The sequence below is a fragment of the Parastagonospora nodorum genome (assembly GCF_000146915.1).
Source record: "Parastagonospora nodorum SN15 chromosome Unknown scaffold_3, whole genome shotgun sequence".
NCBI lineage: Eukaryota > Fungi > Ascomycota > Dothideomycetes > Pleosporales > Phaeosphaeriaceae > Parastagonospora > Parastagonospora nodorum.
The window spans coordinates 444,121-465,535 of NW_001884551.1; the positions used below are offsets into that span (position 1 = coordinate 444,121).

At 51.3% G+C, this 21,415-nt stretch overlaps 11 protein-coding genes across 11 annotated transcripts; 5 read left to right on the forward strand and 6 right to left on the reverse strand.

Moving 5' to 3' along the window:
• Nucleotides 1-840: 840 nt before the first annotated feature.
• SNOG_02047 (hypothetical protein) lies at nt 841-2,203 on the forward strand (the record flags this gene model as incomplete). Its single annotated transcript, XM_001792614.1, has 3 exons — nt 841-1,075; nt 1,168-1,629; nt 1,683-2,203. The coding sequence occupies 3 exons, from the start codon at nt 841-843 to the stop codon at nt 2,201-2,203; spliced, it is 1,218 nt and encodes a 405-aa protein (XP_001792666.1).
• Nucleotides 2,204-2,626: 423 nt separating this feature from the next.
• On the reverse strand, nt 2,627-3,109 carry SNOG_02048 (hypothetical protein; the record flags this gene model as incomplete). The annotated part of the gene is made up of 1 exon (XM_001792615.1): nt 2,627-3,109. One exon carries the CDS (start codon nt 3,107-3,109, stop codon nt 2,627-2,629), a length of 483 nt encoding a protein of 160 aa, XP_001792667.1.
• Nucleotides 3,110-4,241: 1,132 nt separating this feature from the next.
• Nucleotides 4,242-5,849, reverse strand: SNOG_02049 (hypothetical protein; the record flags this gene model as incomplete). Its single annotated transcript, XM_001792616.1, is given in 2 exon segments — nt 4,242-5,716; nt 5,735-5,849. 2 exon segments carry the CDS (start codon nt 5,847-5,849, stop codon nt 4,242-4,244), a joined length of 1,590 nt encoding a protein of 529 aa, XP_001792668.1.
• Nucleotides 5,850-7,029: 1,180 nt separating this feature from the next.
• SNOG_02050 (hypothetical protein) lies at nt 7,030-8,190 on the forward strand. Its single transcript, XM_001792617.1, has 4 exons — nt 7,030-7,072; nt 7,125-7,149; nt 7,494-7,699; nt 7,750-8,190. Exons 1-4 carry the CDS (start codon nt 7,069-7,071, stop codon nt 7,980-7,982), a joined length of 468 nt encoding a protein of 155 aa, XP_001792669.1. The 5' UTR covers nt 7,030-7,068; the 3' UTR covers nt 7,983-8,190.
• Nucleotides 8,191-8,966: 776 nt separating this feature from the next.
• On the forward strand, nt 8,967-9,608 carry SNOG_02051 (hypothetical protein; the record flags this gene model as incomplete). The annotated part of the gene is made up of 1 exon (XM_001792618.1): nt 8,967-9,608. One exon carries the CDS (start codon nt 8,967-8,969, stop codon nt 9,606-9,608), a length of 642 nt encoding a protein of 213 aa, XP_001792670.1.
• Nucleotides 9,609-10,650: 1,042 nt separating this feature from the next.
• Nucleotides 10,651-11,611, reverse strand: SNOG_02052 (hypothetical protein; the record flags this gene model as incomplete). Its single annotated transcript, XM_001792619.1, has 2 exons — nt 10,651-11,483; nt 11,539-11,611. The coding sequence occupies 2 exons, from the start codon at nt 11,609-11,611 to the stop codon at nt 10,651-10,653; spliced, it is 906 nt and encodes a 301-aa protein (XP_001792671.1).
• Nucleotides 11,612-12,092: 481 nt separating this feature from the next.
• On the forward strand, nt 12,093-13,991 carry SNOG_02053 (hypothetical protein). Its single transcript, XM_001792620.1, has 2 exons — nt 12,093-12,659; nt 12,710-13,991. The coding sequence occupies exons 1-2, from the start codon at nt 12,185-12,187 to the stop codon at nt 13,864-13,866; spliced, it is 1,632 nt and encodes a 543-aa protein (XP_001792672.1). The 5' UTR covers nt 12,093-12,184; the 3' UTR covers nt 13,867-13,991.
• A 190-nt stretch (nt 13,992-14,181) lies between these two features.
• Nucleotides 14,182-15,960, reverse strand: SNOG_02054 (hypothetical protein; the record flags this gene model as incomplete). The annotated part of the gene is made up of 4 exons (XM_001792621.1): nt 14,182-14,283; nt 14,330-14,793; nt 14,850-15,118; nt 15,170-15,960. The coding sequence occupies 4 exons, from the start codon at nt 15,958-15,960 to the stop codon at nt 14,182-14,184; spliced, it is 1,626 nt and encodes a 541-aa protein (XP_001792673.1).
• Nucleotides 15,961-17,050: 1,090 nt separating this feature from the next.
• SNOG_02055 (hypothetical protein) lies at nt 17,051-17,711 on the forward strand (the record flags this gene model as incomplete). The annotated part of the gene is made up of 2 exons (XM_001792622.1): nt 17,051-17,287; nt 17,340-17,711. The coding sequence occupies 2 exons, from the start codon at nt 17,051-17,053 to the stop codon at nt 17,709-17,711; spliced, it is 609 nt and encodes a 202-aa protein (XP_001792674.1).
• A 92-nt stretch (nt 17,712-17,803) lies between these two features.
• Nucleotides 17,804-19,346, reverse strand: SNOG_02056 (hypothetical protein; the record flags this gene model as incomplete). Its single annotated transcript, XM_001792623.1, has 2 exons — nt 17,804-19,146; nt 19,256-19,346. 2 exons carry the CDS (start codon nt 19,344-19,346, stop codon nt 17,804-17,806), a joined length of 1,434 nt encoding a protein of 477 aa, XP_001792675.1.
• Nucleotides 19,347-20,601: 1,255 nt separating this feature from the next.
• On the reverse strand, nt 20,602-21,288 carry SNOG_02057 (hypothetical protein; the record flags this gene model as incomplete). The annotated part of the gene is made up of 1 exon (XM_001792624.1): nt 20,602-21,288. The coding sequence occupies one exon, from the start codon at nt 21,286-21,288 to the stop codon at nt 20,602-20,604; it is 687 nt and encodes a 228-aa protein (XP_001792676.1).
• Between the last annotated feature and the right edge of the window lie 127 nt (nt 21,289-21,415).

The window sequence follows — 21,415 nt, forward strand, 5'->3', positions numbered from 1 at the left end:
CGTGATAGTATACAGCTCTGCATGATCTGGCTTACTGCATGCGCTGTCGGGTATCATGCCATCTCCAAAAGGCTTGCAGAGTAGGTCGCGAGCATATTTCGTACAAACAACATTTGGCAAGTTATCAGTGAACCTCTAAGCAACGCTCCAGCTGTCAGGTCTTGGCCCGAAACGCACGTAGCCTTTGCGCCAAAAATAGTCAAGTTGGTCGGTTCCCTCGAGAATCAGACATCCACAGCTCTGCCATAGAGAATAGATGCGAGCGTTACCACATAGATCCATGCCGGTGCAGCCTCAGATCACCTGCTCAGGAATAGCAATAGAGATAGCGGGTCTGCATCGATGATGTTGCTGTGGTGGGATACTCAACCGTCATAGAGCGAAAAGTGATCTTGACTATAAAACCTGATGCAAATCAAATAGGTAGGGAGCGAGGTGGGAAGAAGGCTATGTAAGATGACAACACGATGTCGATGTGTAATAAGAAGTGGTGATGGGATCGTGGTGTTTAGTTTCAGCCCCTGATGTCATCAGGCTAAACCTCAAGCAGGCTTGCCGTCTTCGAATTGGAGGACGGCGGCACACCTCAAGGGCTCCACCAACCCCTCATGTAACCCGCAACAGGCTTTTGTTCTGGTGAACCCGCACCGACATGCGCCCGTAGGTGTTCTATGACCACCATGCGTCCCCCTAACATCGACACACTCTTCCCTCAATCGCAACCGCTCAGCTGGCTCGCGCCATAGTCTCGCGACCACTAGCGACACATTCAACGGAACACATCACACAATTCCACCTGTGCATCACAAGATTGCGATCGCGATCGCGTAACCAGACGAAATGGCTCTACAATACTTGTCAGACAGGAATGGATGGCTTTCTTTCAAGCACAGCACACCGGTGCTATACATCACGTCTGAAGAGGAGGAGTTCGATATTGAAACTATGCGCGCATGGAGAGACGAGGGCTTCATTGTGAAGTACGTCCCTATGGGCAAAGGGGGAAAGCAATATGTGCAGACTCTGTACAAATTGGGTGATAATATGGGCATTGGAGAGCGATACGCGATCGTAGGTACATAACCCTCTCATATTTGAGCGCAAGTTACGTCTCTTAGTATGACGCGTTGGACAAAGCTGCAGCACGAACCAGCTAACGTCTTCTAGCATTCGGAGATGCTGCAGCAGTGTGTCTAGATGTCTTCTCGGAGCCTAAGACCGCAACGTCCAAGCTCTGTTCCCTGATCGCATACTACCCAACCTCGATTCCCGACACGCGACACCGCTTTACATCCTCTTTCAGAGTCCTGGTACATCTGGCGCAAGGGGTTCCAGGCAGCGAAGAGACTGTTGGCGTCACGCGACGCCCGGAAGTCTTAGGCATCCAGGGAAAGCGGAAAACAGTCCAGAAGCGCGTAACTCCAGGCATTGGAGCGGGCAGTCAGCAGACGGGCGTCACATATCCAATCTTCACGTACGAAGGCGTAGATCCCGGCTTTGCCGAACACGACCTGGACGAGTACGATGCGGTCGCAGACGCAATTGCATGGAGCCGAAGCCTAGACATGGTCAGGAAAGGATTCGGTGCCGAAGTCAATCTAGAGAAAGTCTGGGACGAGAATGAAGAGCGTGCGCACAATCTACATAATCATAACACTTGGACATGTGCTAACACAAGGCAGAAAAATACCGCGGCAAGAGCGTCGACAAACTCCTCGAGACCTTCACAAAAGAACCCACACCCTTCACAAACTTCACACCCACAATGACAGGTGGTCATGGCCACCAGGAGCTTCGCCGATTTTATCGTGATTTCTTCCTTAAGGAAGCGCCGCCCTCGCTGCACATGCGCCTGATATCGCGAACCATTGGTGTGGACAAAATCGTCGACGAATTATACATTCAGTTTAAACACACATGTCTGATGAACTGGATATTACCCGGCGTTGAGCCAACAAACCAGAAAGTCGAGATCGTGGTCATCAGCATTGTGGCATTCAGAGCTGGCAAAGTGTGGTCGGAGAGAATGTATTGGGATCAGGCAAGTGTATTGTTTCAGGTGGGATTGCTGGACCCGGATGAGGTGCCAGAGGACGCTAAGAAGAAGGGGCTGGAGATGCTACCGATTAGTGGCAGCGAGGCAGCGCGGAAAGTCATGGACGTCGAATCAGAAGACGCGAATGACATGATAGAGGATTGGTGATGCAGTGGCATATGGTCATGTTACGCCTTGCTTCAATCAACCTCACTTCTCAAAGAACACCGTGCTGTATTGCGAGAATAATTAGATGGCATGTAGATCTTTCAGTCACTTCAACACTTGTTTAATAATTCATCACTCGAAGAAGACGATCTTGCTGTTAGACGTAAACGTTGTGATTACTTCAGTTCTACATATTATTGATATGCTCGCGACCTAGAGCCTTCTACGAAGTTCTCGATAGTCTGCATTATCGAAGATGAAAACGACATCATGCCATGAACCCCTCCTTCATATATCTACTACTCTTCACAGTATCATTAAATACACAATTCTCTCGCCCCTACTCCCAGTGGTCAAACCGGAGCGACTCGAGCATCATGTCCAAATCCCGTATAACAGAGCGCCCATCATCCCAATGAGTCTCTATACGCACAACAGTGTCACCAATGGCATGACCACCCGAATGGTGATCACAACGCGGCTCTGGAGTGCGACGACGGAAGAAGTTGCGGATGCGGTTGCGCAAGCCAGTTGGAGCTCGGTTCGTACATTGATGCCCATGGTATTGACGGTGGTCATGCCCATGACGATGATGATGATGGGGTTGGTAGTGGTATTCGAAACGGTACGACGAGCCAGAGGACGCGCTCGAGGCAGACGAGTAGGACTCGAAAGACTCGTTGCGGTGGGGGTGGTGGTACACGCGGTGGACTTCCTCTGGGGCATGTCGAATCTGATGCGGAGCGCCTCGAGTCTCTGCAGGGACATGCCCGGATTGTCGTACAATTTGTGGGACGGGGGCATGATGGATCCGAATTGGATGGTTTCCAGCTTGTACGGTTGGACCACGTTGAACTGGGGGTTGGTCTGGAATTGGATGGACTCGAATTTGTAGGGCTGGACCATGCTGAACTGGGGGTGACGCATCAAGGATAGGAGCACGGCACATAGGGCACTTGTCGTGCTGCTCGTTATCAGAATTGATCCACATCTGAATGCATTCCCGGCCGTAGACATGGCGACAATTTGGGAGGGCAACAGCCGGATGCTCATCGGTGAAGTCCTCGTAGCACATATCGCACTCGTGGCTGGCGTTGTCTGACATGGTTGTTGATTTGTTTGGTTGATGTAACTTTAATTAGGTAGTTGTAAAGAGGGGTTGTTGATGGCTGTGGATGTGAGAGCTTAGATTCTAGAGGGGAGAGGTATCTTGTATAGACGAGGCGAGGAAGTTGCAGTGAAACTTCATACTTCGGGTGAAATGGTAGGCAATGATGCCTGGATTGCCCTAAAAATGGGCGCTCGTGGAACTTCATGCTCGCACAATGCATAATCCCCTAGCAAAAGAAACCTACAATCGGGGCAGATGAGCTGCAGTCTTACCACTGTACCAGCTTAACCAAAGACCATGCAGTTTCAACCCAAAATTCAGCAAAAAGGAGTTACGGCCTACAAGGTTTACTAAGCGTAATCAATAATGACGTTGTACTGTTTCGAAGCTATCATCTATACAGGAACAGACGGAACGACAGAAGACAAAGCGGGTGCATGAACTTCAATAATGCCAACTTGACAACTCGATGGGAAGGAAAAATTGTGTCTGGTGACTTGAAAACTGAGTATTCCGCGAGAACATCAGCATGTCCATTTGGAAGATCCTCACACATCGGCACCATCGTAAATGCTCATCGTCAGCCGTGTTGCGAGCGTATCGTCGTAGATTGCATGCAGGAAAGAGCAACGGAAATGTAACAAAGTCTATGTAGCGGAAATTTCTCAAAAACGAAGAGAACAAGAGTTTAAGAGATGTTCAAGCTAGTCTGTATGCATAAAAGATGTTGTGAGATAACGGCATTGAAGTGGATTGAAGCCTCAGCATTGAATGGATCCAACACTTCTCTTGATCGCCGGCATGGCGTGGTGAGCCGCTTGCTTCAATTGCAGCCGGACTGCAGGAAACGCACAACCAGACGCACTAAGATCGATTTTTGATGCGTTGATGGGACAATAGTAATGAACCTGAGCTGTCATTCCGCATTCACGAGTCTGAACTTTGGCGTAGAGGCGACGGAGATGGTATCGGCGATTCTGACTGGTCCCGTACAGTGTTTGGTGGTGGTGGTAGCAGATCTAGACTTTCTTGGCTCTGAGAAGGACGCACAGTGGACTCCGACAACGTTTGATATACACTAAGGCTTGAACCGTTGAGTGTTATCGAGCCTTGGGATCGGAGAGATGCAGCTTGACCATGCAGAGACAAGGTACTATCAGCTGCCCTGAATATGCGCGAGTCGAGAGAGTCACGCCCTCGTCTATGAGTCCGGCTTGATGTAGGTGTACTGGGCATGGACTGTGGCCGCTGCGTGTTGTTTCCATGTCGCAATTGATGCAGATGCCACTGGGTAGGGTTACCGGGAGCTGTAACGATAGTGTTGAAGTAAGTACCGTCGTCAGAAAATGATCGGGCGTCGGAATTTAGGTCGCTTGATGTAGAGAATCTCCGTTGGATGTGCTCATAACCTTCTAAGTGGTCTCCAGCATAACGTACTTCATCGGAACGTCGGTTGCTACGTGCCACAAGTGGAGGTAATTCGCCTGGGATAGCGTTCTCTACAATAGGAGAGAGCCCTAGCAATCCTATTGACCTCCTATTGCGAGCCTTGAAGTCCGTGTAAGCCTTGCGCATCCACCTCTTACGTTCATCCTCAGTCATAGATTCAAGAACTGATGCATCCAGGCTTGCTATAAAAGTAGCGACTTCGGATAACTTGGCAGGTTTTGCGTTGGTAGCCGTAGACGGCATTAGTGCTGGGGTATCCTGATGGCCTTGACTATCTTGTATCTGCGACATCTCAAATAAAGACGTTGTCGGAACAGTCTCGATCGTTACATGCAGTGGGCTCCGAACATCGGGCTGGTCAAGTTTAATCGCAGACATCTTGGGTGGCTTTGTAATTTCGGAAGAACGCACGGCGTGGCCCCGGTATAGCCTAGGAATGCGAGCTGCGATCTTCGTTTTGACCTTTGAGACGAGGCGAGACAGGGTACTGCGTTGCTCAGAAGGGGCCAAGGGGCTATCGGAAATAGGAGTTATGGGCTTGTAAGACTGACGCTGCCGAGCTGGTTCTGATACTTTCCCATTGTCGTTAGACCTAGAAAGTTTAGAGGGAACATCCTTCTCAGATGCACTGACAGACGGCTGATGTAAAGGTACCGCGGCCATGGAACTGTCCAGTGATCCGAGAGCCGCTTTCGCGGTCGCGATTTTAACAATATCGATCAGCTTATGGCGGACCTCGTTTTCAATAGAATCCGGTTCGGTTGTGGCAGTAGACAAAAGGGATATCTGGGTCGAATTCCGGGCACTGAATGCCGCCCACGGATCTTTGCAATTATCACAATGAATGTAACTGGCTTGATTTGGATCTTGAGTGATTTTGATCTTCACTTGAACAGCTTTGTGATAATGGTGACATCGTGGACAAGTTCCATGGAATGGTAGTATCCATGAACCTATGGGGAGTGGCTTACAGTCGTCACTGCCTGCTGGGGAAGAGATGGCCTGGACTGTCGCAATTGGGCCATGTGCTGTATCGGGATCAGGCGTATGATGAGGCTCAGCCATAGTGGATGGATGGTCACCCATGGTGAAAGCTGTCAACAAACCGCCCCTGACGCGGCGAATAGCCAACGAGCGCGGATAGGCTGAGGAACAAACTCATGTGCCGATGCCGGTGAGCATGGTAAGCAATGTAAGGCAAGGATGGGCTGAAGGTTGAAGCCCCAATATAGAGTGCTTCGTTTGTGGTGTAGATGGGCGAGGCTGTATTCGAGCTGGATGATAAGGCTACGGGGCGGCCGTTCGTACACCGGACGGGGCTACCTCGAGTTATAGGAAACCACATTCGACATTTATCCCGGGGGCATGGTGGATGCCCCATCACCCTCTTTCAGACGCTGGGTGAGTGAGAGCAGGCACCGTTAGTATCGAGTGCTGCACAGCCACCCGCAGGCCACTGGTGAGCATTGCCTCAGCCCGCCAAGTTTGCAGGCAGCGGGCTGAAAACTAGGATTACGGTCACATAAGCATGATACATTACTCGAAGGAAGTAAGATCGACAGGGAATAATGTGATCAACTGGTGGGTTGGACAGACGAGGAAGGAAAGTGAGGCTGCAGAGGCTTCGGATGAATTGTCACTCGAAGCACCGGGCAAGAATGCGGTGAACCTTTGAGATTGGAGCGGAATCAGGCAAATTCGTTCTCAGTGAGATGTACTGAGGCTAGAACGTTGCGCGTGTATGGGCTGATGTCGAATTGGTGTGGCCGCTTGTAGAGCTTGCGAGTGCGGCTGACTGCGGATACCTCATGATCCAGGCACCAGTTTTCAACATGGAAATGGCGGAGGACGCGATTTGGAGTGTGTCTTCCTTGTGTCATCAGTGTAGCGAAATGCCAGAACATGCGGCTCTGCACGCGCAGATGAAGAGCGTGAGATGCGCTGGTCAAATTGCTGCGGCCGCTCGCTACCGAGCAGACGACAAATGTGTTGCTCCGCCTCAAAGTCCCTCATGCAGGTGAACCTCAACAGGCAGGCTTGAAGCTGGTCGAGTAGAAATTGACTGCCGTCATCGCCGATTTAGTGATGGAAGAGCCGCACTAACAGACAGCGTCTGTTATGGTGATGGTGATGGAGTTGTTGGTGTTGGTGTTTCTGGCGACGGGTGCTTAGTCACTAGCGTCGGAGAGACCCACCCAACCGCTAAGAGCGCACACATCTTGGCGACCAAATATCGAAATCGCCTGAACCTCGACTTCATTAGCAACGACAACACCACACTGACGAGCCCCGACAAGCCGCCATCATGTGTGAGTATCTTCCTACTGGAAACTGTGGATGCCAATACTGATTGTTCACCAGCGCTCGTCTCCGGAGAGAAGTCGAAGTACGTATTGCGCCGTCCCACCGAAGTTTCCATCGAACCTGCCGTCGCAGTCCTCGCACGCATCCAGAGCCTCGCAACATCCAATCAAGATTCCTACGTCTCTATCCTCACCTCAATCCCGGAAGCATGCTCGGACAATCGTCTGTGACCTCGTGAGAGACGGTCATGAGCCTCGAACGAGGAGATCATGCGCAGGGTGGTGACATCCTCCGCACAGCATGCTTCAGGACTGGTGATAGAGACCACACTGGCGAGGTATTGGATGGTTTGTGGAGACTGCGACGCTGGCAGATCGCGGCGGTGGTGTTCGGATATCATGGACTTGCAGTGCTGACGACTCCTAGCTTCCAGTACATCATCCGTTTGTTGAACACGAACGTCGATGGAAAGCAAAAGGTCATGTACGCCTTGACCAAGATCAAGGGTGTCGGTCGCCGCTACTCCAACTTGGTCTGCAAGAAGGCCGATGTTGATCTCGGCAAGCGTGCCGGTGACCTCACCTCGGAAGAGCTTGAGCGTATTGTCACCATCATCCAGAACCCTCTGCAATGTATGTGGCGACACTTTCCGACCCGGAGACCACCTTTAACATTCCCACAGACAAGATCCCCAGCTGGTTCCTCAACAGGCAGCGCGATATCGTCGACGGCAAGAACAGCCAGACCCTTGCCAACGGTGTCGACTCCAAGCTCCGTGACGACCTTGAGCGCTTGAAGAAGATCCGTGCTCACCGTGGTCTCCGTCACTACTGGGGCCTCCGTGTGCGTGGTCAGCACTCCAAGACCACCGGTCGCCGCGGCCGAACTGTCGGTGTCTCCAAGAAGAAGGGTTAGAGGTTTTCGCTTGCGCTGGGCAGCTGGGGCTGGATTACGGCTTCTACGAATCGGGTGGTGCACTTACGGTGTTTATCAAACGGCATGCATTGGCTTTTCACACTCAACATGCGGATTCAACGACATGGAATGGTGATGAACAACCACGGCTAAAGGTTGGCCGGATACAACCTGTAACAAAAACACAAATCAGCTTCCATTCTGTTCATCTTGAGCTTCCAAAGAGTCCTTTTCCTTCTATCGGTTTGAAGCCATCCAACGTGCATTCGTACAGGAGCATCAGCGCTAATGCTGCCACTAAATGGACTGCAACCGTGTTGTTGCATGAGCACCCACAGACTGTTCACCACGTCGCACAGATGCCCCTTGCGTAAAGGCCGCACTACGTCGATTGTGTCCCACTCTTGGAATTGGAATGAGCCATTCGGGACGGTCCGCTAACGGCCGCAAAGCATTCCCATTGCAAGCAGTGGCAACCTTGGACATTAACGTGTACTTTTTCGATTCACATTGACAGTTTGCTTCTCGTGCCCGCTGCGACTATGTCCTTGCGCGCACTGAATGTTTGCATGCTGACTTATGTCTAGATTTACCCATCCGCGTCTTCCCCTCCTCCCCTCAATGCCAAGTGTGGAGTGCGTTGTCTCCCACGCGCGCTGCAGGATCGTCTACTTCTGTCCACTCGCATTCATCTTTCTTCTCCACAATATGCACCTCGTCCGACAAAGAGGATTGAGGGCTACACGTTCCCGCTCGGGCGCCTCAGGCTGATACTGTATGGCTCGATGCCTCTCGCCGTGTGGCATGGTTGCATTGACACCATGCATGGCCAGCAAACGGGCCGCATAGCTCGATGACTACGGTTCATATAAGCCTTGCTCGGGGGACATTTGTCGCCAGGCCAACGTTCGGGCCTGTCTTTCTGTCACTTTTTCTTGTGCTTCTTTGGTTGTTGTTGGTGTTTCTCGCTCTACAAACATCAACATGGCGGCCATGATCGTACCACCACGGACACCGTCGCCCAAGGTGCGCATACGTTCGCAGTCCTTTGACTCACCTTCCTATCGCCATACTGTTACGCCGATTGAAGAGTCGCCCTTCTCAAAGTCCACTGGGGCTATTACTACAGAGACGCTACTACGACATGATGTACTCGAAGCGGCCGATGAGATCGTACTCCAACCTGTCAATATACTTTTGCCGCTGCATACGAAGATGAGCGATGAGTCGATGCTATCAGACGCATCAAGCGCTTCGTCCTCTACTGCTAGTTCGCCTACTGGTTCCGATGAAGACGTGGATCTCGTATCAGAATCACCGTTGCCCTCTATGCAGCGCCAACGACAGCGCCCGCATCCTCTGACATTCTGCCAGTCTGTCGGAGAAGACGATGCACCAATTGAACAACAGCCCTCTTCGCCCTTCATGTATCAAGATACAAGCTTCGAAATGTACTCACCCTGGCTGGTCCGAGTGGTACTTGATCTATATGATGTCCGCAGGTTGGACTGGATGTCGATTGCCGAGCCCATCGAGCGCAAGTGGGGCGTGAAAACAAGCAGCGCTGAGGTACTAAGTATCCTGAGCGACAACGGGCGGGTACTCAATCGACGATGGTGGGATTAGAGCACCGTATGCCGACATTCACCTTTACTCCACTGTGCAGTTATCGGAGTACTAGGGCATGTACATCGACGTTTCCTTCCGTTCTCTGACTACGACTTTCCTTCCTCACGACTTTTTACAATCGTCTTTTTCTCTCTTCACGCATGTCAATGGCTCGGCTTTCATGACTCACGATTCCATGGCATCTGCATTTACGGAAAGGGCAGGGCTCTACTTACGATCACGACACACGAACTTATGAATCAGCACGCATGTACAATTGCTAGTCACGAATCTCACATACGGCGTTTTTGCTCGAATCTTGCAACATCACATTTGACTACATATGCAACAACATCAATTGCCAAATGTCGCAATCCAACCCAGCAGTTATTCGCGCATATCGCGACCGACGTTGGTAGTGGTGGTGTGTAACCCCACGCGCATCATGCAGCTTCATGCATCTTTGGGACAGCTGGCTTGATGCGAGTGGCTACGCACGCATTGCACTACGGAGCCTCGGGCAGTTACAAACGAAGCGTCGAATGTTCTTCGATACGCGTTCGGGGGTATCGTGGTATAACTTGATAGGACTGAGCTAAATGGACCGCGGGCTGCGGGCTGCGGGCCGTCTCGAAAGGGAAGTACACGATAATCAATTAAAGACCACTCACACGGAAGGCTCTTGCGTGTGGGATAGTCTTGAGTTTCTAAGCCTTATATGAATGCCGGATAGGTGGCGCTACATCATCGCTTTTAGTTCTCCAAGAGTACTCGCCTGTTTAGAAAAGATCTAGCCAGGCGCCCGACAACAGGTCGCCATGCACTTCACGAGAATGTCCCTGGGAGCTTGGTACGCTGGTAGCCAGCACGAAGCGACCAACGATCGGAATGCTATGATGCATTGCCGCCCGCTGGTGCCATACAACCCTGCACCCCTCGCACGAAAGCCCGTCTCCAACGACAATGCATCCCATCTCTTTCCTACTATGAGCACCGTGCATTCGACACGTGAGGTCGTGCTGTTCCTCCTTCCTCGCGTCCGCGACGTGTCACCACTCGCTCAGTCATCTGCACCAACAGCCATTTCCAGCACTTCCACGTTGCCCCTGCCTTTGGTCTGACCTTCGATCAACTCATTTAGACCCTTGAATGCTCCGGGCTCTACGAGACCGACAGCCTCCCATTCAGCTCCAACGACATCTTGGCTCTCCACCTTCTCCATCAGACCCAGTATCGCGTCCTTGACTGTGCCTGACGCCTTCTCTTCTCCTGCCGGGGCTTTTGGCGCCGTCTTAGCGGCCTGCTTGAGCACGGATGTCGGACAAGTAATGCGCAGCTTCATCTGCATGCGCGCGACCGGTATCGGCTGGTGTGCGATGAGCGCCTTCATAGCGAACAGCGCTTGTGACTTTGCCGACTTTGTGGTGACGATGCCGGTCCACTTTGGCAGTTCCTTCGCCTTGCCCTTGTCCTCGGCGTCTTCTTTGCTCTCGGCGTCTTTCTTGTCCTTGTCTCCCTGCGCAGATGCTGCCTGGCTGCTTAGACCGTCCAGGGCCTTCTCAATCATGCCGCTTGTGTATACCCTCTTGGTCTTGGGGTCGACCAGCTTGCCTGCCACGATGTCGATGACTTCATTCTTCGTGCGCTCTAGTTCCGCGTTCCGCTCTTTTTCTCCTACTTGTAGTTCGCCATTCTCCAGGATGTCGATTATAATGGCCTCGAGTGGCTTCTTGGGGAACGCTTTTTCGAGGTCGGCTTTTGGTGCGGCTTGGCCTTTTGAGACGTTGAGGAAGACATTCTCGATTTGCAGGACGTTGGACAGGTCGGTCTCGATACGGTTGCGGTACTCGAGGACTTTGTTCTTGTAGCAGGCGATTTCGAAGCGCTTCTTGCCTGTGCGTACTATGTCAGGTTCTGCCGGCGAGGTGTTGGAAAGTTTAATGCGCACCTTTCTTCATGCGCACGAGCGACACATTTGTAAGGCGAATTTGATTCGACGGCTGGTTAATTCCGACTGGCATTTGTGCGATTTACGGCGGGTATCTCAGGAGAAGTTGTGGTGTGGTTATGCGTGTTGCGCGCAAGTTATTCAAGTTGGCCATCTTTTTGGTGGGGGTGCATCATCGCCCTCGCTCAGAATGATTCACAGCAAGGCTGACGAACGCTAGCCCGCATCCGGTAGCATCCGCGGCCCAGCTGTCACCGCAGTCATTCACGCGTCCTGTACCTGAATTGCGAGGCTGCATCACCAAGGTTGTCGAATCAGGGCTGCAAACATGATGATGCATTCGATGTGCGCGCAATAGCCCCGGCTGACCTCTCACACGCATCGTCTGAAGCTATGCTGAAACGCTAAGCCCACCCTCGTGATGTGGAAGCTCGGGCGTGTCCAGCCACCGATAAGCTAGGATGTCGGGGTGCGTCATCCTACTGGTTGCCTGGGTAGACAGCTCCCCAACACCTTCCCCAGCTCGCCCCGTCTCATCACTCCTTCATCCACACCTCTCTCGTGCTTCAGTGTTCATTCATCGAAGCGCGCCCATCTCCATCTTCATACACCTTCTGAGCTCCGGTAGCTCGAACAAACAGCCACTATGAGGGTAGCTGCTTCAGCGCTGCTCGCTGGCGCCGCCTCCGCTGCGGTTGCGCCACAGCAACAGATCCTCAAGTTCCCCAGCTCCTTCAGCGAGCTCAAGGAAGACTTGTGGTCAAAGCCTCTCCACAACCTCGAGGAGAGCCTCAAGTCGCTCACTGGCGAGGCCAAAGCCACTTGGGATGAGGTGGCCACCATGTACCCCGAGAGCTTCGACAAAGCCGCTTTCTTCTCGACACCCAAGCCCCACACCCGCAAGCACGACAGCGAGTGGGACCACATCGTCAAGGGCGCCGATGTCCAGAGCGTCTGGGTCGAGAATGCCCAGGGCGAGAAGGAGCGCGAGATCGATGGCAAGCTCGAGCAGTTCGACCTGAGGGTCAAGAAGGTCGACCCCAGCGTTCTCGGCGTCGACAAGGTCAAGCAGTACAGCGGCTACCTTGACGACAACGAGGAGGACAAGCACTTGTTCTACTGTGAGTACCTGCGTAAGCACTAGCCCGAGATTTTGTCTGACATGATTTAGGGTTCTTTGAATCGCGAAATGACCCGAAGAACGACCCCGTGGTGCTTTGGCTCAATGGCGGACCCGGATGCTCTTCGCTCATGGGTCTCTTCATGGAGCTCGGCCCTGCTTCAGTCATGAAGGATGGCAAGCTCAAGCACAACGACTACTCGTGGAACGCCAACGCGTCCGTTATCTTCCTCGACCAGCCCGTCAACGTCGGCTACTCATACTCCAGCGGCTCTGTGAGCAACACTGTTGCCGCTGGCAAGGACATCTACGCCCTCCTTACCCTCTTCTTCAAGCAGTTCCCCGAGTACAGCAAGCAGCCCTTCCACATCTCGGGTGAGTCGTACGCCGGTCACTACATCCCTGTCTTCGCCTCCGAGATTCTGTCCCACAAGAAGCGCAACATCAACCTCCAGTCCGTCCTCATCGGTAACGGTCTGACCGACGGTCTTACTCAGTACGAGTACTACCGCCCCATGGCCTGCGGTGAGGGTGGCTGGCCCGCAGTCCTCGACGAGAGCTCTTGCCAGGCCATGGACAACGCCTACCCCCGCTGCGCCAGCTTGATCGAGAACTGCTACAAGTCCGAGTCCGTCTGGTCTTGCGTCCCTGCCTCCATCTACTGTAACAACGCCATGATTGGTCCTTACCAGCGCACTGGCCAGAACGTCTACGACGTCCGCCGCCCATGTGGTGACAACCAGCTCTGCTACGATGAGATTGACTACATCTCGGCTTTCCTCAACAAGAAGGAGGTCATGAAGGCCGTTGGCGCTGAGGTCTCATCCTACGACTCATGCAACTTCGACATCAACCGCAACTTCTTGCTCCAGGGTGACTGGATGAAGCCATACCACCGCGTCGTCCCCGGTCTCCTTGAGGAGATCCCCGTCCTCGTCTACGCTGGTGACGCCGACTACATCTGCAACTGGCTCGGCAACAAGGCCTGGACTGAGGCGCTTGAGTGGAAGGGACATGAGGAGTACAAGAAGGCCGAGATGAAGGACTTCAAGATCGACGGTGATGGCAAGAAGGTCGGTGAGGTCAAGTCCTCGGGCAACTTCACCTTCATGAAGATCCACGCTGGTGGACACATGGTGCCCTTCGACCAGCCTGAGGCATCCCTCGAGATGGTCAACAGGTGGTTGAGCGGAGAGTTCTGGGAGTAAATTCCTGCACTGAGAGGAGGTTTTGGAACAATTTGGTAAATTGTTGGGCATGGCTAGGATGGAGTTCCGGCTTGGGTCCGTTTTGTAGTATAAGCATATCAATCAATGTAAAGAATTAAGCTTAATCATGATCTCGGGATGGCTTTGCGCGACGCGATGAATAAGGTGTGATGTACATGGTGTATGTGTTGCTGATCATATATTCGAATGGCGGCAGATGGGGAAGCGAGGGTGATCGACTCCGCTGTGGTTTCCTCCACGCTCACGATCTCCTTCACATTCTAGAGCTGGTCGCATTCACCCAACGGACATGGACTACAGGCCAAATTCCCACCCAGCGTCAAGATCATTTTGGAACCCCTTCGCAAAGTCGATATTGAACGAGTCGGAGATATCATCAACTGGCTCGTCTGAGTCCTTGCTGATGTTGGCAAGGTTTGCAGTATAGGTCATAATCGATCACCTGTGTTGTCGATGATTCCCCCTCCGCGTGGTTCGCCTTTTCGAGAAACTCACGGTACTGCTCTGGATGACACGAGAGGTCTTCTGTTGGGTAAAAAGCCTCATCTGATGCCCTTGACTGCGGTGTGTGACCGGTAGCAGGCGCGCTGTCTTCCTCCGCGGAATTTGTGTCTAGTGATGCGTAGCCAGATTCTGAGGCATGCGTTGACGCGCCCGAGCTGCAGCCCTTAAATGTAGATAGAAGTGGTGTCACAGTATGTCTCTGCACGATGGCGATGTCAAAGGCCTGGTCGAGTAAATCTGGGAGTGACGGGGTATTGGACCTGCTATCTTGCCTAGTCCTCTCGTGCAGATCATCCAGCCTGAAGTCCGCACGCTCCGGTCGGTTTTCTAGCAGACCTGAAAAGTTCTTTGTGACTTTTTGACGTAGTAATTGCAAGCCCAGATTCACGTAGTCCTCGGGGCCTACAAAGCGGTTAGTACTGGCGCTGCTTGTAGTCGGGGTTAAGAAAGACTCTTACGGGGATGTAGAGGTGGCTCTGAAGCGAAAAGAACTTCATAAATGTAGTTCCAGTACTGATCATCATCCATGCTCCTGGGCTTGTTCCTCCAGATCTGCTTCTGTTGGTCGGCTGTTATTCCTTGCCGACGAGTAGGGACAGTGACGTCCTGTACACAGGTTTGCTGGATGAAATGCCTGTCCTTTTCACTGTTGCTATTCAAGCCTGTGAAGAGTTGTCCGCAATTCGGACAATGCACAGGAGTCAGATGATCTCGCTTCAGATGTTGTCTATTGACTACGTCAGCTTCTTCGCTATTTAACTAGAATCACAGGACTCACTTGAGATGAGGTATGTTATCTGTCGCATAAGTCCAGCAATTGGAATAACTGAACGGATCGCGCTTTGGAAACGGACAGGCGAGTAGTCCTTCCATAACCTCGCCAGCAATTGGGACATGTTTCACTCTTCTCTTCTTGCCTTTCTTGTCCTCTTCATCTTCATCTTCTCCAAATTTCCTTCTTATGGGACATTTAAACGGGGCAGAACTCTGCGAAGCGGTAGCATTATTTCCCTCTTGTCCAATGTCATAGTTTTGGTTCGTTGTTGTGTGGTGACCATCTTGTGCGCCATCACCATGGCTCTCGTAATGAGTGCTGTTGTTCCAACACTGGATGTGCAGTTTTCCGATGGAATTGAGTAATGTGCCGAGTTCTTCGGGCTCTTTCTTCAGTATCACGCGCTCTTCAGTCCCCGAGTCCATGTCGCTATCACACGTCCTCCACATGCCAGCCTCATCAGGATCGCTCGTTTGACTTGTGACTGTACTGTATATCGGATCATCATTGGATATGCTCCCGTCAGCCTCAGACTCTTTATGATACTCCGGATGGAGAAAGTTGGGAACACGCTTCGTGACGTTGATGTGTATAGCGGGGTTTGATCGGGAACCGACGTCTCCACCTATGCCAGTATGTTCGGCGGAGATGCTCCGCCACCTTTCTATCGTGGCTTCGTGTATCTCTTTCTGATTGGAATGCACCTCTCGTTCTTTCGGTGGTGCCATCTGCGATAAATTGGCGTGTCGTCTCCGGTAGTGTTTCAAGCGAGCATCTGGTCGCTTGAATATCATGTTGCAATGTTCAAATTCGCAAGGGAATAGCCGTTCCTCTATGCTCCGGTGTTTTAAGCGCATGTGCCTTTGTAAACTACCTCGACGATAGCGGCCAGTAAATACCATAGCACACTCCCCATGCACGCATGTAAGCACTTCTGGGATATTCATAGAGGATCCAGGCGGGCTTTTTGCAGGGGATTCTGGTTCGCTCCAATCATTTCTCAATCCTAGCTGACACGAAGGTTGTAAATGTCCATGCTGCGTCGTATCCGGAAATGCTAATGGCGTCTCCCGGTGCACTGCTGTCTCCTCGAAGTGATGCCCCTGGTAACCTGAACCGATACAAGCTTCAGCCGATAATATATGGCTGAATTTTTTGCCTGTGTATAGATTCTCAGCCTTTCCAGTAAGCTCGTCAAATTGTCCATCCCCATGCCACTCTTCACATTCAATCCCATGTGCTGTTTCAGCAGCTTCACCCCATCCTGGAGGCGATGTTGGCAAAGTCTTTCGATGCCACCCACTATCATAGGCATCAGGTCGGGATGAAAGCTCCGTGGAGTATCGCGGGGATGCAGGAGCATCCCTCGAAATAGAGGGATATCTATGAGAGCGATGCATAGCGTAGCCACAAAGTCATGTGTACATAAAAAAAATTTGCGGTTTGTGATGGTTGTTGGAGATCATGCAGATAGCTAAGTGGCGAAACTCAGGTCGGAAACCCACAAGTTGTGGGATTTTGCTTATTCGCTGAAAGAAACCGCCCCCAAAACATTGCGGAACGGAAATCTACACTCATACCACATAACTCTACACGGAAGATTTTTGATTCAGAATGGGACTTGTTTCTTCTTACATTTGTTCTGCATCTGAATCTTATCAAAAATGCTGGAAGTCACTGAAGGGAACATTGGAAGCTCTTGCGAGAAAGATCCCACGCCCTTTTGACAGCAAAGTCTTAATCCCTTTCTCAGATCTAGCTCTTCCGAATAATATGTATATATCGCAACATGGCCGTACCCAGAATAAGAAACACAATCCCTTCCCTCCTGCCTACCAGAAAACTTTGTTCTATCATCGGTCTACTGCTTTAAATTCACCCATCATGTCAACCTCTCATAGCATCATGCAACCAAGCACTGTCACCATTCTTCTGCCACAAGGTAGGGGGCACTACCGTACGCACTACTTCTCGGGAACGCAAGACGAAGATGACGCGAAGATCCTGGCTCGTCTTTCCGCACTATCGCCTACGAGCCTTGACCCGATCGAACAGGGAAAGAGAGCTCTTCGAGCCATGACAATGAGCAGGTTGTTCGTAGGCAAAGCGAAGCTTCCCAAGGTTGGAAGAGCAGGTCTTTCGTTCTCTATGCAGCACGCTAACTTTACTACAGGTCCATGACATGGAAGCGCAAACGGTTTCAGCGGCTTACGTTCGAATCATAGAGAAGGACGAGATGATCACCAACCTTCTCAGAGGCTCTCCTGTCTTGGATCGTGGTACCGTTAATGTCTTTGCGCATCTAGTGGATGGTACAACTGGCCAGGACGATGCATCATCCATTGTGGCGTGGTGTTTCTACTACAAGCTTGATGGGACTGCAGCAGCCTTCTGGCTTTTGTTCGCACTCGTGCTGGCCATCTTTGTAGGAGCCTCAGTTGGGTTTGGCTCCAGCGATGGTAAACTTGGTTTGGGTGTAGGTGGTGGTTTACTCGCTGTGTTGACAGCAGTTCAGGTGGCGATCATCATGTGGAAGACTTACTGAAAGGAGTCACGTTCGGGTATTATTGAAGAAGTCTACTATGTATTCCAGATTGTATACTGCGGCGACTGAAAAAAAAAGACGCTGTCGTAAACTCAGTCATCACGATCGAACCAAATAAGACCATCCTTGACATCCTTCTCCATTTCAACGCCTACCGCCGCTACTTTTCCACCCTCTACCCGAATCTCGCTTCGCATCGTCGCGTACAGAGCGCCTTCCCATACACCATGCGATTCTGCAATGAACGTGTTGTCCGTCAGATGCTGGAAGGTGATTATATACGGAAAGCATCGATCGCTGCAGTCCGCCGTGAGCTTTCCATCTTTCATCTCCAGCACCAGCCCCTTATACCCCACATTATGATACTTCCCCGCAATTTTCTCCAGGGCGATATCGAGCGGCTCCACCTTATCCACCTTTGTCCACTCGGGCTTCTCCGCATCCTCTTCGTCGTCCATGGCTTGGAAGTTCTTGAAGAATGGTCCCCAGTCGATGCGATCTTCCTGCCGCACGCCGATCGCATCATCAAGCAACGTGTACTTCAAAACATCATTGACATATACTGCAGAATCCGAATTTCCGAAGATTACCAGGCCCCAGTCCAATTTGGGAAGAAAGCTTATGACTGCTTTGAACCCCGGCACCGAGCCGTAATGGTCGATCATCTTGTGTCCGCGATAACTTGTGAGTGACAGGCCCAACGTGTACAGCTCCTCGCTTTTGTATGGAATCGCCCATTTCTCGTCGCCTAGGAGGTCGAAGCTGCGCGGCGTGGCAAGCGCTTTGTGGCTGTCTTCAGAGAGTATGGGGTCGCGCTTGATCAGCGCGCGAATCCATTTCGCGTAGTCGCCTGCGCTGCTGTATATGGAGCCCGCGCCATGACCCTCGGGAGCGGGAGGGTAGTGTGGAAGAGCTACGTAAGACTCTGTCTCGTTGTTCCAGTGGTACGATGTTGAGCGGCGATCTTTGTCGCTGTTCGCTTCGATGTCTGGAATGTCGTGGAACGTGTTGGTCATACCGAGAGGTTTCCAGAGCTTCGTGCGTATGAATTCCGTGTAAGACATGCCGCTGACAGTCTCGACGATGAGTGTGGCGACGGTGAACATGATGTTGCAGTAAATGTGCTCGGTGCGCAGAGGCTTCACAAATTCAAGGTTGCGCAGATTGCGCGTCATGGATTTCGCATTGTCGGGGTGTTTTCCTCGAATGCTGAAGTACGACTCGTCGTGGGTAGCGATACCACTGCGATGACTTAAAATGTCTTCGATTGTAACATTCGCTGTTAGATACGGGTCAGGAAGGACGAAGTCGTCGGGAAGGAGTTTCGAAACTGGCGTGTCCCATTGTACATCTGGATACTGCTCGTCGTCCACCAAAAGGGCTACAGCTCCTGCAGTGGTGCTTTTGGAAGTACTTGCCAGGTCGAAGAGAGTTTCTGTGGTAGCTTCTGTGTCTGGTAATTTCGAATACCCAAATGCCTGACATATATGAGCAAAGTGTACTCGTTCATGCGGTGTTGCTTACCTTCGACCAAATCTCATCACCTTGCACAACGGCAAGAGATAGTCCGGGTGTGTTGAATTCCTTGATCTTCTCTAGCACGAATTTCTCGAACTCGGGGGTTTTGTAGGCCATGATGTAGAGAATGTTATATGTAACAGCAATGCTATCTCACTGTTCAGTATATATATGCTATCTCACTGTTCAGTATATATATGCAACTGCACCTCATGGTTGCCTTACTACTATTTTGGCGTACCTGGCGTGCTCTATGGAAAGTTACGCAATCTCATAGTGACTCATGTAGAACCAGTTTGGAGCGATACTCAATCCGACATAGGTCATTGTGTTACCGCGTATAGATCACAAATGGCAGCTGGCTTAGCTGTGCTGCGCTGTCGAAGTACTGCGCATCTGAGTCAGCACTGCAGGATCGTGCGATAGCCAATCGGATTTGACATGTAGCGATCTTCCATGTGACTGAATGTCCTCCGCCCGGATGTCACTCCGTGAAAGCACCCAAAAGCACTAGTCTAGGCCAACCAAAGATTTTTGGCATCCTCATGGAGCATCATTTATCGTTGGTCATGAATGAGAGAAAGCGGTAACGGTGGATACCACACCTGTGGAGCATGTTATATTGCGATAGTCCTGGGTCTTGAAGCTTTCTTGATTGACCTCTAATCATGAGATGTTTTGAATGACATGTAAGGAAAAGCAAAGCTCAGTGATAACTAGAGCATGCGATGATCTCTTCGACCAAACACAAAAATTTCAAACGACTCCCGACAAGCCTTGTCCATGTGGCTAGCAAAGCTGCTTGCAGTATTTGATCCACTAGACCCGACAACTTGGTGAGCTAAATTGGGATCCGCGATCTTGCTTTTTCCCATCCGCTATGACGCTCCGGACTCCGACTTTGTGAGTCGCATGCCATGGCTCATCCTGAGAGCACTAGTAATGGCATCGCATTGTCCGTGTGCGCATCCATATTGAAGTGGATTATCAGTATAGGTCTACCCTCTGATGAAAGAGTCGAACTCGATGTCTCTCTTCGGGCGTGGCTTGATGTTGGGATCATACCAAGCGATACATACAGAGAGGGTGAGGGCCATCGGAAGAAAATCTGAATTAATAGTCAGCAACAAATCGTGGGTATTGGGGGATATGTATGTCAGGATAGCTGTGCCAGCGGTGGAAACTGGCACCGTCTGGGCTTGCTCAACTTCTGCGCGGGGTTGGTAGAGATTCTAGCTTACTACGCGAAGGTCAGCGATATATTTCACCGAGTTATTGAGGTTGACAGCTTACCCGTATACATAGAGAGGCCACTCATGGGAGAGCAGGTAACCTTCCTGCGCTTCGTTAGCAATTTGCTCGGTATCTGCCTTCAATGCCGACTCACCTTGCCCATAGCATACTCGATAACACGACACAAATTTCGGATCGTAATAAAGAAACTAGCAGCATACAAGAAGCTAATATACTTCTTCCATGGTAACTCGGCGGCAGCAGCCGTGGGCTGTGCACTAAGTCGGCGGTGCCAAATGCTTGCTACCACGACGAAGAACAAGAAGATCAAGATCTGCAGAATTAGTCCACCAAGAATGATGTTTTCGCCCCTCTTGAAGCCCTCTGCATCGTTGGCGCTGACCAGCATTCCGGCACCACCAGCCTGAATGAAGAAGCAGAGAATATCGCCAGTCACGAAAATCTTGGTAACCCATTTCGCGCGGATTATCGAGTACGAGGCTGAGTCGGTGCGAGCAATAAGTCGGCCGAGGATCATATAGACCGAAGCAGCGAACAGAATGGGTGCGACGAGGATAAGCGTCGACTGGATGATGTAGGGTGTTGTTGAAACGGTATCGTTGTGGGCTGCAGCACGCGCAGCGTAACCGATAGTCTCTGCTAGGCCTCCGATAACAAATGGAACACAAAACCAAGTACGGTTCTTGATGAGTTTCCAGGTATGCAGAATAGTAAGGACGAAGAAGACCAAGGCTGCGACGACACCAGCAGCTATAGTGGGGGTGTAAGGCCAAAGTACATACTTTGGGACATCATTTTCGGCCATCGTCGGTATGAAGTACAGGATCGAGAATCGGGTATGTGGCTGCTGGGTAAAGACTGAAAGTCTTCGGAATTGTGTGGTTGGAAAGGGTGAGTATGGCGAGGTGTTGTAGAGAGTGTAGTACGAAAGT

Excerpts from the sequence above, each read along its gene's own strand:
- SNOG_02050 (XM_001792617.1), top strand. Across the intron at positions 7,150-7,493 it reads GTCTCCGGAGAGAAGTCGAA|CTTCCAGTACATCATCCGTT; the intron begins GTACGTATTGCG and ends GACGACTCCTAG. Across the intron at positions 7,700-7,749 it reads CATCCAGAACCCTCTGCAAT|ACAAGATCCCCAGCTGGTTC; the intron begins GTATGTGGCGAC and ends ACATTCCCACAG.
- SNOG_02053 (XM_001792620.1), top strand. The coding sequence starts at position 12,185 with ATGAGGGTAGCTGCTTCAGCGCTGCTCGCTGGCGCCGCCTCCGCTGCG. Across the intron at positions 12,660-12,709 it reads GGACAAGCACTTGTTCTACT|GGTTCTTTGAATCGCGAAAT; the intron begins GTGAGTACCTGC and ends GACATGATTTAG.